This window comes from Zalophus californianus, chromosome 16 (assembly GCF_009762305.2).
Source record: "Zalophus californianus isolate mZalCal1 chromosome 16, mZalCal1.pri.v2, whole genome shotgun sequence".
NCBI lineage: Eukaryota > Metazoa > Chordata > Mammalia > Carnivora > Otariidae > Zalophus > Zalophus californianus.
In genome coordinates, this window is record NC_045610.1 from 42,873,156 (window position 1) to 42,891,143 (window position 17,988).

Here is a 17,988-nt window from a genome sequence, read left to right on the forward strand (position 1 = left end):
CCTCTCACTGAGAATCACCATTCGGTCCTACTTGTTCTGGTTCCTGAATGGCAGTCTTTTCCTTCTTCCTCAGCCACTGAACCCCCCATTTGAAGCCTGACCTAGGCCCAGCCAAGCTTGCTTTCTTTTTTTTTTAAGATTTTATTTATTTATTTATTTGAGAGAGAAAGAGAGAGAGTGCACGAGAGGGGGTAGGGTCAGAGGGAGAAGCAGACTCCCCACGGAGCAGGGAGCCAGATGCGGGACTCGATCCCGGGACTCCAGGACCATGACCCGAGCCGAAGGCAGCCGCTCAACCAACTGAGCCACCCAGGCGCCCCCAAGCTTGCTTTCTTTCCAGTTTCTGGTTGTCATCCTCATTCAGCTCCTGGGTGGCCAAATCCTCATCTAATCTGGTGTCCCTCTCTTGGTTTTCCCCGGCTTTCACCTTCTTCTCACAATGTGGGGCCGCAAAGGGGACTGGATATGTAGAGCAAGGAGGACCTTGTCCCCCAGAGGACGGCAGCCTTCTCTCCTGGTTGGGTCCCCCGGTTGGCTCCTCCGACTTAAGGGGACCTTGTTGTGAGTTTGTGATGCCAGATTCTTTTTTTCCCTTTCCTCCTTCCTTCCTTCCTTCCTTCCTTCCTTCCTTCCTTCCTTCCTTCCTTCCTTCCTTCCTTCCTTCCTTCCTTCATTCCTTCCTTCCTTCCTTCCTTCCTTTCTTCCTTCCTTTCTCTTTCCCTCTCCCCTTCCCTCCCTCTTTCTTTCTTTCTCATAAATTTCCACCTAACCAGATTTCCCAGTCCTCTTCTTATGTAACCAATTTTCCAGAATCTCAACACAGGATTTAGCACTCATCCCTGGTGAATTTCATCTTGTTGGTTTCAACCCAGCTTCACAGTCTGTCAAGGCTGCTTGAATCGGCTTCAGTCACCCATTGTACTGGAGCTCCCTCACAGCCAGCAGCCATCTGCAGGGGGGAGAGCAGCTTCCCTGTCTCCATTCAAGGGACTCTGGACAACACCAGGCAGCTCAGGGCCAGGATGGAGCTTTGGAACAACCTCATAGAGCTCTCCTTCAGCTTTATCAAAAGTGTTCAATTTTAAATCCAGCTCACATTTCTGTCTTGTCTATAAGGGCAAATGTCAAATGCTTTGCTGGATCAAGATCAACTGTCTGGGGCTATCCAGTTGCAGTGGTGGGGTGGAGAGGGAGTCTGGCTGGTGTGTAAGGATCACAGCAGTTTAACCTTTTCCTAGGAAAAGTCATCCAACTAAAAACCTGTTTTGGAACTTGCCATGCATGGATGTCAAATTGTTTTCTTTGCAAAATTTACCTTTTATCCCTTTGGGTAAAATCAAATACCAGCAGCTCTTGTGAGGTAAGTCTATTCGTCAATGGCCTCCTCCAACCCTTAGCATCTGGTCCAAACTCCTACCCATGGCCAAAAGGCGCTGCCTGCCTGCCCCCACACCTGATCTCATCTGCACCCTGTGCCGGCCTCCAGTCCATGGGCCTCCTGGCTTTTATTTATTTTAAGATTTTTTATTTATTTATTTGACACAGAGAGAGAGACACACACACAGCGAGAGAGAGAACGGAAGCAGGGGGAGTAGGAGAGGGAGAAGGAGGCTTCCTGCCCAGCAGAGAGCCTGATGTGGGGCTCGATCCCAGGACTCCGGGATCATGACCCGAGCCGAAGGCAGACACCCAATGACTGAGCCACCCAGGTGCCCCTCCTGGCTTTTATTTAAACACATCAAGCCTGCTCCCACCCCAGGGTCTTTTCATGGGCTGCTCTTTCTGTCCAGATCATATTATTCTTGTGCGGCTACCTGGCTCATTCATCCCTCTCTCTGCTCACCTCATCAGAGGCCTTCCCTGACTGCTCTACCTAAAATGTCAGCCCTCTCCCACGTAATTCTACCAGAATCTCCTTACCTTGATTTTTACTCCCAGCACTGACCACCACTGACCAGACATGTATGTGCTCGTTTACTTTTTTTTTAAAGATTTTATTTATTCATTTGAGAGAGAAAGAGAGAGAGAGAGAGCACAAGAGGGGGGAGGGTCAGAGGGAGAAGCAGACTCCCTGCTGAGCAGGGAACCCGATGCCCACTCGATCCTGGGACTCCAGGATCATGACCCAAGCTGAAGGCAGTCGCCCAACCAACTGAGCCACCCCAGGCGCCCCGCTCGTTTACTCTTTACCCTTGGTTGAATGTAAGTCTCACAAGGGGCCGGTACTTTGCTTTCTTCACTGCTCCATCTGAGCACTGGGAGGGTACCGGGCACATGGGAGATGCTCAATCAATATTCACTGAACCCATGAATCAACACAATTCTCAGGACTCCAGGTGGAGCCCCCGTCTATCCTGGGACTCCAGTCTTGGCGGGCGGAGGCGGGAGAGTTGTCTTCTGCTCCTAGCCCTCCTGTGAGCTCCCTGCCTGGAGCCCTCTTTCCTAACTGAAGAGCCTTCTCCTTGATGGGGAGGAAGGGTAGCTGGACAGCAAAGCCCGCTCTCCTCTCCCCGGTGTGGTGCTGCTTTCCTCAGGCTGAGGGCTTAGTCAGCCTCCCCTGGCCCCCTCCTCACTCTGAACATGGCTTTAAAGGCTTTTTTTTTTTTTAAATGGGAGTGGGGAGAGCAAGTTATATTCCCGAATCTCAGGTCTACTTGAGGCTTATCCCTCCAAAATCATGAAAAAAAAAATACTGTTGAAAGCTGTCCACCAGGGACCAGCCTGCCTTCTCTGATGCTCCCATCCTCCATGGCACCCGGCACGCTCAGACACCCCATCCCCCTCCAGTCTCTCCTGGAGGCTCTGCCACCCTTTCTCCTCTGTTCCGCCCCCACTCTCTACTCCCAGACACTCCCCAAAGACAGTAATTGGCGGAGACACTCTCTGCTCACACTTCTGCTAGCCCCAGCCCCTCCCCCCAAACATCACCTGTCCCTGGTCCTCTTCTCTTCGCAGACCCAAGAGGAGGCAGCATGATGGGGGTGGAGGCTCAGCCTCTTTATTGGGCAGCAGGGAAAGGAGTGGCCAGCTCTCACCGGAGGGGGAGAACACCAGGAGGCCTCCATGGGACAGCTCTAACCCGTGGGTGAGCAGAGCGGCGGGGTGGGCACATTGAAGAAGGGGCAGAGCAGGCAGAGACCCCAGCCTTCCTCCTAGGACAGGGTGTGGGCTGCCCCCTCACTACTCCTCCTCATCTTCTTCTAGTGGCGGCCGGTTGCGCTTGAAGAAGCCGACCTGGGGGTGCACAGGGGCCAGGGACAGGGTGTAAAGATGCTCAGTGGGCCCCCCCAAGCAGCAGTTGAAGAAGCAGGCTAGAAAGCAGCCAGTCAAGGAGGTCCTCTCCCTGGACCAGCAGAGAATCAGATCCCACTGCATGCACAAATGGAGGCCTTCCCCACTCAGAGATAACAGATGTAACAAGTTACTTGTTTTTAATTTGTCTTTTTCCCCTGAATTTTTTTTTGAAGATTTTATTTATTTATTTGACAGAGAGAGAGACAGCAAGAGAGGGAGCACAAGCAGGGGGAGTGGGAGAGGGAGAAGCAGGCTCCCTGACGTAGAGCAGAGAGCCTGACGTGGACTTGATCCCAGGACCCTGGGATCATGACCTGAGCTGAAGGCAGGCACTTAATGACTGAGCCACACAGGCACCCCTCCCCTCAACTTTTTTAAAGATTATTTATTTATTTGAGAGAGAGAGAGGGAGAGAGAAAGCATGAGTAGGGGGTAGGGGCAGAGGGAGAGGGAGAAGCAGACTCCCCACTGATCAGGGAGCCCAGATGTGAGGCTCAATCCCAGGACCCCAAGATCATGACTGGAGCTGAAGGCAGATGCTTAACTGACTGAGCCACGCAGGTGCCCCTCCCCTGAATTTTTCTTAATTATTGGCCATTATGTCTCTATGTGACTCAAGCGCCCAGTGATATGTATTTGATGGCTGTAAGTCTAATGCATGATTTTCCCTAAAAGCACCATGACTTCCCAGGGGTTGAGCACTTGAACGAGTTTGAGAACAGCCCTCCTGGTGCAGAGGAGGGAGTGACCCCAGAGGGCCTCCCCAGAGGGTCTGGATCAGACTCGGGTCTCCCACCTCAGTCAGGGGGAAGGGATCGGGAGGTGAGCCCTGTCCTCCTTAGACAGGGAATTCCTGAAGGCAGGACTCCCTCCCTGTGACTCTTCCTTTAAGTGGGGAACAGGCTGAAAGGACTTAGGATTTTAGGTGCCACCTCTCCCAGGGGTCTGTGCCCTGGAAGAGGTCCTCTGGAGAATGACACTCTAATAGTGGAGATATGAATGGACCCTGGGTCACCACCATCTCTCCCTGCCTCCCTGTGAGGTAGGGCACGGCCAAGCCTGTGCCCACCCAGGGACCCTGCCCACCCTCCCTTCACGCCTCACCTTCCACATGGCCAGGACCAGGAGCATGAGCAACACCAGGCCGCCGAGCACGCCTACCAGCACCCACCAGATGGGAATGTCCCTTTCCTCCAAGGCTCGAAGCAGGTGCGTCTGCACCTGAGGGCAAACCCACATGTTTTCTCAGTCACCTTGACACCTGCCTCTCCCAAAGACTCAAGCTTGTGGGCTGAGGACCCCCAACCAAACCACCTACCTATGCCATCCCTCAGAGCCGGGGGTGCCCCGCCCCCACCGTGTGGGGCGCCGACGCTTGGGAAGACAGTGGGTCCTGCAGGCTCCATACTCACCAGAGTTTCCCCACTGGGCAGGCTGAGGGCGGGCACGGCGTAGGGAAGGGAGGAGACGTTGAACCAAGCTTGCGACTGCAGCACGAACTGATCCAGTGGCCTCTGAATGGGGTGGGGTGAAAGCCATTTACGTGGGCCTATTCGTTGCAGGAGTCCGGGCCCCCGCTTACCGGTTGCGGAGTCCTGCCCCTGGCCTAATCCCCTCCCCTCAAAAGTAAGCCTTGCCCTCACTCCCTCTTCACCCCCTGCTGTCCCATCTCTCCCCAGAGCAAGCTTGGGCCCCACCCCCAGAAAGCCCCGCCCACCGGCACGCCCCTCCCCACCTGCTGGAGGCCGGGCAGCTGCAGGAAGGCCAGCACCCTGACCATGGCCCGCTGGCCTCGCTCCATCTCCTGCAGCTCACACTGCACCACCGTGTACGGCCCCGAGTCACAGCTCTAGGGAGATGCCTCGTTAGTTCCCAGCCCCTCGGACCCCTCAGCCCTCACCACCCCAAGGACCCAACAGAAAGGGGCAGGGGGGACAGGGAGCTCAGGCCTCCCTCGCAGGAAGGGCCTCAGATTCAAGCTTCTGACTTTATCTCTGAATGGGGCTGCTCACACGGTTCCAGAGATGCAGGGAAAGGGTGGAAGAAGTGGGTCATCATACAGCGTTCAACACCCAGAATGTTTGTAACTCTGCTCTGGCATGTCTTCATTTACTTCAATGTCCTGGGAACCTCTGAAGATTCAAGGACCCCCACCCGGCCCCAGACACAAGACCAGCCCCAGCCTTCATACTCACCTGGAGCATTCCTTGGGACCAATGTGGTCCACCCAAGGCTCACACCACATTGCTGGTCCCTCTCCCTGCCTCTCAGAGCCTCTGTCCCCTGTGCCCCAGGGAGACCCCAGGTGGAGACCACGGAGCCTGCTCACCAGGAGAACTGGATCCTGCAGCCTGGCTGGCTGGTTGGACCCTGACAGGGACGCCTGTCTGCGCTCCCGCTTGTGATGCCCGAGGGAGGTGGTGGAGGGGCTGGGGGTCGGCAGCCTCCAGTTCAGCTGGGGAGGCAAAGAAGCAGTGGGTCCAAGCTCCACTCATCCCCCCTCACTCCCGGAGGGGCCCTGGTTGATGGGCTGGGGCCCCACCCACAACCCTTTCTTCCACCCAGGCTCTCACCTTGTAGGGGTTAGGAGTGGGCTGGGGGGAGCACTGAAGCCCCCCCTGGGGCTGTATGTCCAGGACGTAGAGCAGGTCAGAAGGCTGGGACTGGCCAGGGAGGCAGAGGCAGAGGCGGAGGCCACTTACAGTGCCAGGGCCATTGTTGTGGAGCTGGCGGGTGGCGGTGGCCAGATGTTAGGTGGCTCAGCACCCACAGCGTAGCTCCTGGGTCCCTCCCCAGCCCAGCCTGGGTCCCAGAAGGCCCTTCATACCTCATAGGTGTGCTCCACTTTGGGGCCCCAGATGTCGGAGCTGTTCTCCCTGTTGTCTTCTTCGGCCACCACCACCAGGGAGGCTGGAAAGGAGTTCCTGCGGGGCCCGAATCCCTCTGGGTGAGGTTGATCAGTTGACTCGCCTGTAGGGGTTCCTCCAAAGCCCTCTGAAGCTGAGGGTTCTGCCCGCCATCTCCCAGATCTGCCCCTGGTCTCACCCTCGCAGCTCCACATGGGCCTCTGCCCGGACTGGGACATCCAGCAGCACAGCCTCACTGTTCGGATTCTGGCTGTTCTTGCTGGAGGGGAGCGGATAAGGAGATGCAGGTCAGGGACACCAGCCCAGTGGACATCAGAACTCTCTGGGGCAGGGCCAGAATTTCAGAGGGGTCAGGAAGCGCTAACTCCACAAACAGCACGCCACACCGAAGTTAGACCTGGGAAAGACCTTCTTCTAGGGCTCCAAGACCCAGACACAAGTCTCGGGGGAAGAAAGGGAACGGGGACGTCTGAAGAGCGGGCATCCCAGAAGACCCTTCTGCAAGGAGGGCATCTGAGGGTGTCTGCATCAGGATCAGCCAGGGGAAGGGAGGTGAGTAGGAATGTTCCCCAGTCCAGTACCTTCTGATCTGTAGCCAGAAGGACACACGCTCCCCAGCCTCTTCCAGGTTCTCCACACTCACCAACATCGTGATTCCTATCTGAGAGACAGGGAGGGCCAAAGTCATGGCCCAGAGGCCCACTCTGGGCCGCTCTGTCCCATTATCTCAGAAACCCACTGAAAGAGGGAAAGCCACTCAGCCAAGAACACAGGGAGTGTGAGGACCAGTATTCCAGCCCAGAGCTATAGGACTCCAAGCCCTGCCCCTAAAACTCAGCTGTGTCTGAGCCCTTGGTGGAGTGGACCCAGGAGCCACGCCTTGGGGCCTCACCCGGGCATTCCTCTTCATGGGGTTGCCCAGCTCACACAGCACCATCTTGGTCTCATTCTCCTTCTTCTGGTTACAGATGAGTCTCTCAAAGCCCTTCAGGGAGGTAGTTTCAAGAAAGCAGATGGTTGGAGTATCCCATATACATGCAAACTCCCCTGGAAAGTCCGCAAAGGACTTGTGTGCCAGGGTGGAGAGGGGGGCTTCTCAGGGTGGGAGTTTGAGGGATATCACATTCTCCTTTACGTATCCCCAGGGCACCTTATTATTTTCTTTTCTTTCTTTTTTTTTTTTTTTAAAGATTTTATTTATTTATTAGACACAGAGAGACACAACGAGAGAGGGAAACACAGCAGGGGGAGTGGGAGAGGGAGAAGCAGGCTTCCCGCTGAGCAGGGAGCCCGATGGGATCATGACCTGAGCCGAAGGCAGATGCCCAACGACTGAGCCACTCAGGCGCTCCGCACCTTATTATTTTTAATGACATTTTTGGAAATAAAAAACACAAAACATTACAGAGACCATGATCCTGTTGTTACAAACTACATCAACAAAATTAAAAAATAAATAAATTATAGGCCCATGTAAGTGTCTGTTGATATTGAGAAAAAAGACTGAAAGGAAGTCCACCAAATGTTAACAGAAGTTCCCGTTAACACAGTTCTTCTAACAGAAGTTCCCGCTAACATTTAGTTCCTGAGCCACTTTTGGTTTGGGTTTTAGAATAGTCCTTGGATTTTATGCTATAAGCAAGAACACCTTTTCCAAATTAAAAAAAAAAAATCAAATCACAGTTTTTACAGCAACGCCTAAGAGAAGCGGGGGCTCTCAGGTGGAAAATGAGAGGCAGGGCTCTTGTACCTCCCAGGTCCCTGGGAATGCCCCCAAGGTGGGGCCTTACCTCGATGTTGCTGATGGCCCGCATATAGTGGGCGCCTAGGGGCAGGTGCACGGCCAGCTCTGCTTCGTAGGCCCCCTCGCCCTCGTTGGCTGCAGCCATCTGCAGCTCCAGCACATTATCGGCTCCAATGAGGAGGGGGGAGCCCATCCTATGGGGAGAAAGGAGTAAAGCGGAGGAGGCCAGGCCCAGGCCCAGGGTCTGGGAGGGGAGTGAGGACAGAGTATCAGGTGGTGAAGGGGTGTCATGGGGCGAATGGCCTTCTCACACGTTGACGGTGAGCTGGAGCTGGGGCACGCACAGGTCATCTTCCCCACAGTCCAGGATGATGCGGGTCTAGAAGAGGCATATCAAGGTGTGCGGGTGAGTTGGGGACATGTGAAGTTTGCGGGGACGGTCACACCAAGACTTAGGGAATTAGAAGGTCTGAGAATGAAAAGGAGTCTGGAGCTGACATCACAGCTTCAGGGTTTGCATCAGGGTTTGGGATGATGTCAGGACGGTGACATTAGGATTTATGGGTTTGTCAGTTTACAGGTGATGTCAACAACACATGGGGCTTGAATCAGGGTTTAAGGAATTTTGAATTTTGGGGGTTTTCATTAAGGTTTAGAGTGACATCAAAGATGAGCGATGACATCAAGGTTTTGGGGTTCCCATTAGGACTTGGGACACTAACCCTAACCCTGACTTTCTGGCAGGGGTCCTGCACCTCCTTTGCCTGTTCCCACCCATCCCCACCTGCTCCTGGACATGGGTGTCTCCATGAAGCACGACAGCAGGGGCTACTCCATCCTTCCTGGTTTGCAAGGACACATTGAAGCTGAGCACAATGGGGCTCAGCTTGTCCCGGAAGTCGGCCTCGTCCTAGGGAGGGGACAAGAGTCAGACCATGCACCCTGCCATACATGTCCCTCTGACCACCCCCGTACCCGCAGCATCCAGCCCATGCCCCAGGGCTGGAGGAACAGGATTGCACACCCAGCCCTTCCCATCCCCCGCCTGGGTGTACTCGGAGGAAAGCCACGGTGGTGTGGCAGATGGGGCTGTGCCTCCCGCCCAGGTCCAGATGCAGCGTGGTGCCTGACAATTGCGAATTCAGCAGTAGCACCCGCCGGCCCTGGCGGGGCTTCTGCCGGTCCAGCTGCAGCTCGGCATTTAGGGCTGGCAAGGCAAGCAGGGAGGGTCAGGGTCTCCCTGGCCAGCCTCCAGGGGAGCCAGACCCACCGCCCTTCTGTCCCCATGACGACACTCACGCAGCTGCTGAGGAATGTTGTGCCCAGTGGCTCCTACACACATCTGTATGTTAAAGCTGCAAAGATAGGAGTTGGGCTCAGGGAGTAGAGCCCCTCAAAGTCCCAGACCTTGCCTGGCCCATGCCCTCTGTCTCCTCACCAGGTCACGCGCGTCTGGGTCTGGGGCAGGACACAATTCTTCACAGCAGGATTCAGTGAATCTTGCACCAGCAGCTGGACATTGGCCATCACCACTGGCTGAGCTCTGGTGGCATGGGGGGAGGCTTGCCATTGTGGGCCCCCCTGGCCCAGTATCCTCTGATGGTGCGGACCGTCCCCCACCATGCCCCTGGAGCCGGCACTCACCTGTACACAGCCACCTTGTTGGCCCCATAAGCTCCCACCAGGAGGTCTACAGATATTGGAGGGGTCAGAATCAGCAGTTAGAGGAGGCATGGGGTCCTCATCTCAGCTTTCTCAGGGTTTCCCACACCATTTCCCCCGCTGGGGTTTCGACCTGGCCTCCCCTGGCCTCCCAGCCTCCCAGATGGGTCAGAACACTCAGTGGGGCACAGGCCCCTGACTGTGTCTTTCAGCATCTCCAGCTAATGCCCGAGAGCCCTTCTTGGCTAGCTGGACGCATTCCAGGGGCACCTGGGTATCCATTGTCATCGATGTCGGTGGCACCTCGCAGGGAGAAGCCGAAGCCAGAGCCTGCTGGGAAGGGGCTGTCCAGGATCTGGGAGGGGCGTGAGCTCAGCCCCTCGCTCTGCCCCAGGAACACCAGCACTTGGCCCCGACCACTGGGACCTCCGTATGGGGCGGCCACTGCAACATCTGGAAGGAGCAACAGAAGGGGAGGGGCTGTTTGCTATCATTTTCTCCAATTTCTGTTTGTTATCCAGGTGGCCCCCAGCTCCCTCTCTGGGATACCCCAGGAGATCAGCAGCGGGATGCAAGAGTCAGCGTCAAGGGGGCACCTGCCCTGCCCTCCAGGAGTTTACAGCTTTGTACAAGAGAGACCCGCCAAGTAGGATGATTATAAAAACAGTAGCAGCCCTTGGTATCTATTGAGGAAAATATACTGACACAATTTCATTTAATCCTGAAAATTAGGCATTATTATTCCCATTTTAGATGAAAAAACTGAGTCCCAGAAGATTAAATAACCAAGACCTATTAAGTAGTGGCCCCCTCTTCCCCTAGGGAACTTCATCCCATTTCTTTCTTTCTTTCTTTCTTTTTTTTTTTAAAGAATATATTTATTTTAGAGAGAGAGAGAACGTGCATGCGTGCGCGAGCAGGAGCGGCAGAGGGAGAGGGAGAGAATCCCAAGCAAGCTCCACGCCCAGCACGGAGCCCAACTTGGGGCTCCATCCTATGACCCTGAGATCATGACCTGAGCCAAAATCAAGAGTCAGACGCTTAACCAACTGAGCCACCCAGGGTCCGCCCTTCACCCCATTTCAATTCCACCATGCAAACTCAGAGTCGCACTATGGGCTTGTCATCACTAATAACTTTTAAGATCACTCTTGAAAATGTATTTGTTAATCATCATAATCTTATTACTTTATAAGAGTTCTTTACATGTGGGTGCCTGGGTGGCTCAGATGGTTAAGCGTCTGCCTTCGGCTCAGGTCATGATCCCGGGGTCCTGGGATCGAGTCCCGCATTGGGCTCCCTGCTCCTTGGGAGCCTGCTTCTCCCTCTGCTTCTCTCTCTCTCTCTCCCCCTCTGTCTCTCATGAATAAATAAATAAAAAAATCTTAAAAAAAAAAAGAGTTCTTTACATGTGACAGCAATAAGATCTTTTATACGTATGTTGTAACTATCTTTTGTTTTCTATGCACCTTTTTTCCTTTAAAAAAAAATCTATTGATTTTTCTGATGGAGTTACATGGAATTCATCCAAATAAGACCACCCTGACCAGTCTCATCCCCAGGCTCTGGGCCTCCCCTCCCTCCTGATCTTTAGCATCTTCATCTCTTTGCTTATTTCTGACCATTTGATCACCCTGGTCAGATCCTCTGCCATCTTACCCCATTGCTAGTCCTTAGCAAGCCTGGCCAGACCTCAGCAGTTGGGGCCCCGGGGATTCCTAACCGCCCATCTAAACTAGGGATCTAAGGCAGTACCCAGTGGTCCTGAGGGGGTTCTGCTCAGCCCCCTCTCCCACTCTGCTCAGCACCTATTTCAAACTTTCTTCAAGCTCCCAGCCCCCTACCTCCTTCACAAAGAGAAGCAGCCCAACTCTTGTGCTATAAATCCGAACGCACTTTCCCCAACTCCTACACCCTGCCACCAGGCTAAATATCTCAGCCCAGCCTTCTCCAAGGAGCATCACAGGGACACTCCTCTGGCTCACTTTCCTCACCACCCTGTTTCCCCACAAGATCATTTCCTCCACCTTCAACCTACTCTGTATGCTTTGAAATTAGAATCACCTTCTCTTGATGCTCATCTTTCAGGAATCATCTTTTCTTTCTTTTTTTTTTTTTTTTGTCCTTTCACAAACTGGCTGAAAGAGCTGTCTACACTGGCTGCCTCCAATTCTTCACTTCCATTCTTACTTTGCCCCGTGGCATTCTGACTTCTGTGCCTCGGTTTCTTCTCACTGTCAGCAATGACCTCCTTCTTGCTAAAGCCCACGGAGACTTCTCCAGCCCCATCTAACGATGTCTTTTGGCAGCATCTGGAACCACTGACCCCCTTCCTCCTGCTCAGAGCATTCTCTTCCTTTCAGTTCTGGGCCATGAGATCTCCTGGTTTCCCTTCTACTTCTCTGGACACTCCTGTCTCCTTTCTAGACTCACTTCCCCTAAATGCTTTAGCTCCCCAGGGCTTTGTCCTATGCCTCTTCTCACTTCACATGTGCCCAGGGCCTCATCCACCCTCTCCAAGCCCCTGTCTCCCACTCGGAACTCTCTGGTGCCAGTGGGGAAGGCACACACAACTGTTCTCTGGATGTCTGCCTAATGCTCCCAAGCCCTTCAAGGTCAAACAGGCCCAGAGCTGACCTGCTGATCTCTGCCCCCGCCCTCCCCTCCCCAGGCCCACCACTTGGCCTGAACTCCAGGCAGCGAAGGCACCAACACCCCCTCAACTCCTTGCTCTCTCTTAGCTCCACATCCAGCCACCCATCAAGTCCTAATAGTCCAGGTACTAAATATCTGTGAAATCACCCCGTCTCTAACTCCACTGCCAAAATCCACACCCAGCGGTCACCATCTCTTGCCTGGATGAATGCAAACAAATCCTAAGTGGTCTCTTTCAACTCTTCTCCGGAAAAGCCCCCTTCGCCGGCTCCCGCTGCCCTCCGGTCAAATCCGTGGTCTTTGTTGTGGCTGTTAACCACTCTGCAGCAAGTGGGGCTCCTCCCTCCCCTTACCGTTGTAGCCATCCCGGTCGAGGTCGCCCAGAGGTGCGATGGCCGAGCCGAACCGCCCGTAGAGCTGTGTGCCGGTCAGCAGGAGGCTGGGGGCGCCCAGCACGTGGTGGCCTCGAGGCTGCAGGAACAAGTACACGCGCCCCACCTCGGCCAGCTTGCGGTCAGCGCGGCTCTCCATGTACAGTGGCGCGCCCACCAGCAGGTCGTGCCTCCTGCAGGCCGGACGCGCAGTGCGGTGGGGTGGGTCAGGGGGCTGCTGCGGGCCTGGGCCAAATCTCGCCCATTCCATTCTCACCCTCCCGCTCCCCTCGGTGATCGTCACGTGGGAGTGGGCGAGGAAAGGGGGAGACTGAGAGCAGTCAACCCCTCTGGTGATTGGGGACCCAAACTGGTACGGATGGGGCGCCCCTCACCCGTCTCCGTTGACATCAGTGACGGTCACCGAGTGTCCAAAATACGAAGCCATCTGCAGGAAGACGAGGCATACTTAATTCCCGCCCCCAGGCCGGCACCCTCTCTTACACATTGCCCCCCCCCCGCCCCCCGTGGAATATTCTAGGTTTCCAATTCCCCAGCGTCGGCCACCCCCACCGGGGCGGGCCTCCACCTGCTCTCCATGCAGCTTGTGCAGCGTCTGGTGGGAGGAGTTCAAAATTTCCACCTGCACGGAGAATGCACAGGAGCACGTCATTCTTGCTCCCCAAGACAGCCTCCCGTTTTGGGTGAGAAAGGGCAGGAGGTTTAGGGGGCTTGTGAGGCTGAGAAGTGGGGTCGGGGGCTTTGGGATGCCCGGTGGCGGGACAGGGCACTCACCGCTCCCAGGGTCCAGCTCCAGGTGGGGGCACCGAGGACATACTCTGCGGAGAGCCGGACCCCAGTGAATGAGGTCCTTCGAACCTAGCCCCCTCCCATCCGCCATTCTGCAGCCCAGGGGAGATTTCGGTGTGGGGCTTGGAAGTGCTCCTCCCCGGGCTGGGTCCCCCAACCTTTGTCCCTAAATGGATTTCTTGCCTGTAGTATTGAGATCCCCGTCGAACTCTCCCACGGCCACCGAGTACCCTGAAGACACAGCACGAATTAATCTTTCTGGGAGGGCGAAGCAGGGAGAGGGCCAAGGGCGAGGAAGAAGGGGACTCAGAGACCACCCAGTCCAAACCCTGCATTGTGGAGATGGGAAAACTGAGGCCAAGACCTGCCCTAGGCTGCGCAGCGAATCCAGGGTGCGAAAGATAAGCTGGGGCATATGGGAGTGGGGCGGTGGCGCGGGAGCTCTGGGAGCCGAGGGCGGAGGCGCCTTAGGTGCTGGGGTTGGCCAGCTGGGGTTGGCGCTCCGGCAGGGGCAGGACTTGCCCGGCGGAGTGGGCGGTGATAGAGTGCGGGGAGGCCTAGAAGGGAGGCGCCAGGGTTACCCCGGTAGCCGTCGTAGTACTCTGGCTTGCTGTAGTCTAAGGTGAAGCTCTGGTTGGGCACGTGCCACAAGAGGGTGCCTGGGCGGTAACTCGAGACGATACTGGTAATGGGAGCCCGCGCCAGGAGACCTAGGGCGCAAGGGACAGCCGGTGTGGGGACCCAGACTCCTGGGGTCTCCCCAGGCCCAGAGAAGGGAGGGAGGTGTACGGATGGGCAGGTACCTAAGAAAAAATAGCCGCCAGGGGCCCCAAGCACCAGCTCTCCAGCCTGAAAGGGAAGCCCTGGAAGTGAGAGGGAGCCCTGTTTGGGAGCCGCCCCCACGCCGCTTAGGCTCCCTACTCGCCTGAGTAACCACGGAGCTGAAGCCCGCTTCGCAGTAGCGCCGGTCGTCTACTGGAGGGGGAAGGGGCGGGGTCAGCGAAGGGATAGATCGAGAAGTGTGCACTGGAGCCTGGGCCGGGGCGGGGCTAAGAGCTGGGCCGAGTTGGGCCACCGGGGTTGCCAGACTGAGAGTAAGCCTAGGGGGCGCCCGGCGGGGGGTGGAGGGGTAATTAGGTTGAGGGCGGAGCTAAGGGGCCGTGAGTGGGCGGAGACAGAACGGATAGCTGAACTCACTAAAGCCGTTTTTCACGTAAACCTGGCTCATGGTGTTAGCCCGACAGGGCGAGTACTCTGCGCGGTGGCCGTTCTGTAGCTGAGCCACGAAGCAGCCACCTACGGGCGTCTTCTCAGCTTCTTCGGTCTTTTCTAGGGCGTTCCAGTGCTGCCAGGGGGCGCAGGCCTGGAGCAGGGCCACAGGAGAGTGGGGAACCGGCGGGACTCGGGGTTCCCCCCCTCCACGTTTCCCTGCCCCCGACTGCTCTCTGTGCCCCGTTCCGCGGCGCCCACCACAATGTTGTCGTTCCAGCTGACGACCGACGCCCCCAGTCCTTGCCGGGACTTGAAGGTTTGGAAGGTGTGGGAGCCTACGTGTCGGGTCTCATCATCTGGAGGGCACAAGAAGGGTGGGGCGCTGAAGCCCGGCCGTCCACGTTCCCTGTAGCACCCCCAACCCCCGCTTTCCCTCCTTGCGCTGGACTCACTGAGGTCGAAGGTCAGCAAGGTGCACTGGCTGCCCTCCGCCCTCCACGGGCACAGGAACACGCCGCCTGTCTCCTCCTGGCTTGGGCCCAGGGTCCGCGGGGCGCCCACCACGATGGCCACTCTGCGTAGGAAAGCTGGGTGAGCGCGGTGCGGATCCCGAGGTACCACATACCCCGGCACCTGCGCTGAGAGCACTACCCAGAAGAGCTGTGTGCCTTGGAGGGCACTGGATCATCTTCCCTCAATGAGACATCACAGACCATGGAGGCCAGCCTTCTCATTTTATGGGCAATGAAACTGTCTCCCAGTGGGGAAGCCACGTGCCTAAAGTAGTCTAGCAAGTTAACGGTAAAGCTGGTACTATAACCATTTGGTTTGATTTAAATATGAGGAGTCTGTCATCCTTGCTGAGAAAGACCTCCTAAGCTCTGCACACCATCCACACTCCATATCCCTCACCCTTGTGCCCCACACCAAAAGTCAGGGGTTAACATGCTCCCTAGAACTTAAGATTGTTATCAGATACCTTCCTGAGAGCTAGTTTTAATGGTGAAGAATTAGGGAAGCTACTGAGCACCTCTAAAGTGGGGGTACTGATATCACTGAGGACCTTAGTAGATCTAGGTTCAAATCATAGTTCTACCATATATATATTGGGGACAATACCAACCAATGTCAGAAGTAAATGAAATCAATGTATGAGAGACATTTTCGCATGGTGCCAACCAAGTAACATATAACATGTACTCAAAAACATGCTGTAATTTTTTCTCTTTTAGCTCGCAGGATGTTTAAGTAATGCCTATGAGCCCAATATCTGTAGAAAGAAAGGGAAAGCGGCGCCTGGGTGGCTCAGTCAGTTAAGTGTCTGCCTTTGGCTCAGGTCATGTCCTGGGATCAAGCCCCACATCCGGCTCCTTGCTCAGCAGGGAGCCGGCTTCTCCCTCTGCCTGCCACACCCCCTGCTTCTGTGCTCTCTTCCTCTCTCTGACAAATAAAATCTTAAAAAAAAAAAAAAAAAGAGGGGCGCCCGAGTGGCTCAGTCGTTAAGCGTCTGCCTTCGGCTCAGGTCATGATCCCGGGGTCCTAGGATCGAGCCCCGCATCGGGCTCCCTGCTCGGCGGGAAGCCTGCTTCTCCCTCTCCCTCTCCCACTCCCCCTGCTTATGTTCCCTCTCTCGCTGTGTCTCTCTCTGTCAAATAAATAAATAAAATCTTTAAAAAAAAAATAAAGAAAGGGAAAGGAGCAGGAGTGGGCAAAGAAAGGAGTATGGTGCTGATTCAGGCCCAATGACAGCCATGGGCCAACATCCTGGGAGCTCCAGAGCTAGAAGGACCCTGCAGAACCGTCCCAAGTTGAGGTGAGAACATCAGACCCTTACACCTCTCTCCTCCCTCCGCCTCCTCATTGATCAGTCGCTGGTTGTAGGCCACCTTGGAAAGGGGACTCGGGGGAGGTGACTCTCTTCAGCAGAGGAAATCCCCCAAGAGGCAGATACTTGAGGGCTGCCTGCCATCCCCAGGGGGGGCATCACAGCGCTACCACAATAAGTCCCTTGGGCAGGGTAGTTACTATAAAGAGAAGGAACCAGGACTCTCATCTTGGAAGTCTGATTTCACAGCTGACCAATCCCAGCCATTAATGCTCTATTGTTTCTTTTCAAATATCTGTAATTTTGATGGGCATGAGGGGCATGGAGTAGAAAAGCAAGGTGGGAGTGGGTAGACAGTTTTGCAAGTCAATTTCAGACATGTGCTCCTCTCTGTATTTGGAGGAGACCAAGGTGGAGTAGGTCATACAATTGATCCTTGAGGGAAAAAACAAGGCATCAACTTTTATCTTCCCTTTGTTCTTGCTGTAGTTTTGGTGCCCACCTTCCCCTTTGTGCCCCTGCCTGACACCCTTACCTGAGCTAGTTCCTGCCAGTATTCCTAAAAAGAACTAATTCTGAATAGAGCCTCAAAGTCTCTTTGCTCAACCTCTATAGCAAATGGGGAGCTTGAGGTTCACAGAAGTGGTGATGGTGGGGAATCCGCTTTCCCAACGCCCAAACTTCACCCCAGGCTCACCTCCCATGGTTGTCCTTGTAGAAGTCCAGTGAAAACCCAAAGTGGCTGCCATTGGGGCCCGTGTACAAGGTGAGTTGCACTGGGTCCAGGTTCAAGGCCCAGGCTGGAGGGATGGGACCAGGTCCCAAGAGCAGCTGCACCCACTCCAGAAGCCAGAGGGCATGAAGTGGACACACAGCTCTGGCCATCTTCCTTCTCCCACAACCTCCTAGGCAGGAATGGGTGAGCTCCTTCCTCTTCCTTTCAGTTTCTACCACGGGAAGGCTTTTCTTATCAAACTGGAACCCACTTGCTGAGCAGTAGGCAGAGGAAAGAGCCATATGGTTTCTTGGATTGCCAGAAAGGGGGTGAGGCCACCCTGGGGGTGGATGCTAATGACTGAAAGCCATGACTCCTCCCTTTTCCTGAGAATAGTACTAATCACCAAGTCCTGTTGGTTCTGCCTCTCAACTGTGTCTCTTGAATCTTCACATTTCCACTCCCACCATGCTAGTCTAAGCCACCGTTCTTTTCTGCTTGGGGTAGCTTAACCATGAACTGGTCCGTACACCTCCACTCTAGCCGTTTTACAGCTCTTCGTCCCCACCTCACAGCTGCCTGCATTGCTGTGGCCCACTGTGACTTGGTCAGAAGTGGAGGAAGGAGGAAGGAAGCTGCTCTCCCCTGATAAGACTTGAGGCTGCTATATCCTTTTGGATAAGGCACTTACCCACTTCCTCCTTCCAGGGTCTTGGTCACCCATATTGGTGTAGCAAGCTGCTTCACTCTCCCTCCAACTCAGGCCGAGTCTTAGTGTGGCCACAGCAACGCAGCTGGTACTGGTGAAGGGGTGAAGGGGAAAGGAAGTGGGG

General features: G+C 55.2%; 1 protein-coding gene across 1 annotated transcript; it reads right to left on the reverse strand.

The window, feature by feature from the left end:
• Positions 1-2,090: 2,090 nt before the first annotated feature.
• Positions 2,091-17,331, reverse strand: ITGA2B (integrin subunit alpha 2b). Its single transcript, XM_027568581.1, has 30 exons — positions 17,138-17,331; positions 15,068-15,189; positions 14,874-14,971; positions 14,601-14,766; positions 14,329-14,378; positions 14,207-14,252; positions 13,985-14,113; positions 13,587-13,634; positions 13,389-13,432; positions 13,183-13,236; positions 12,989-13,041; positions 12,576-12,787; positions 9,838-10,020; positions 9,550-9,595; positions 9,344-9,448; positions 9,205-9,260; positions 8,961-9,112; positions 8,690-8,815; positions 8,217-8,284; positions 7,952-8,099; positions 7,054-7,146; positions 6,743-6,822; positions 6,340-6,420; positions 6,122-6,218; positions 5,868-6,020; positions 5,624-5,749; positions 5,030-5,143; positions 4,707-4,808; positions 4,399-4,515; positions 2,091-3,234 (listed from the first exon to the last, which is right to left on the reverse strand). The coding sequence occupies exons 1-30, from the start codon at positions 17,323-17,325 to the stop codon at positions 3,181-3,183; spliced, it is 3,111 nt and encodes a 1,036-aa protein (XP_027424382.1). The 5' UTR covers positions 17,326-17,331; the 3' UTR covers positions 2,091-3,180.
• Between the last annotated feature and the right edge of the window lie 657 nt (positions 17,332-17,988).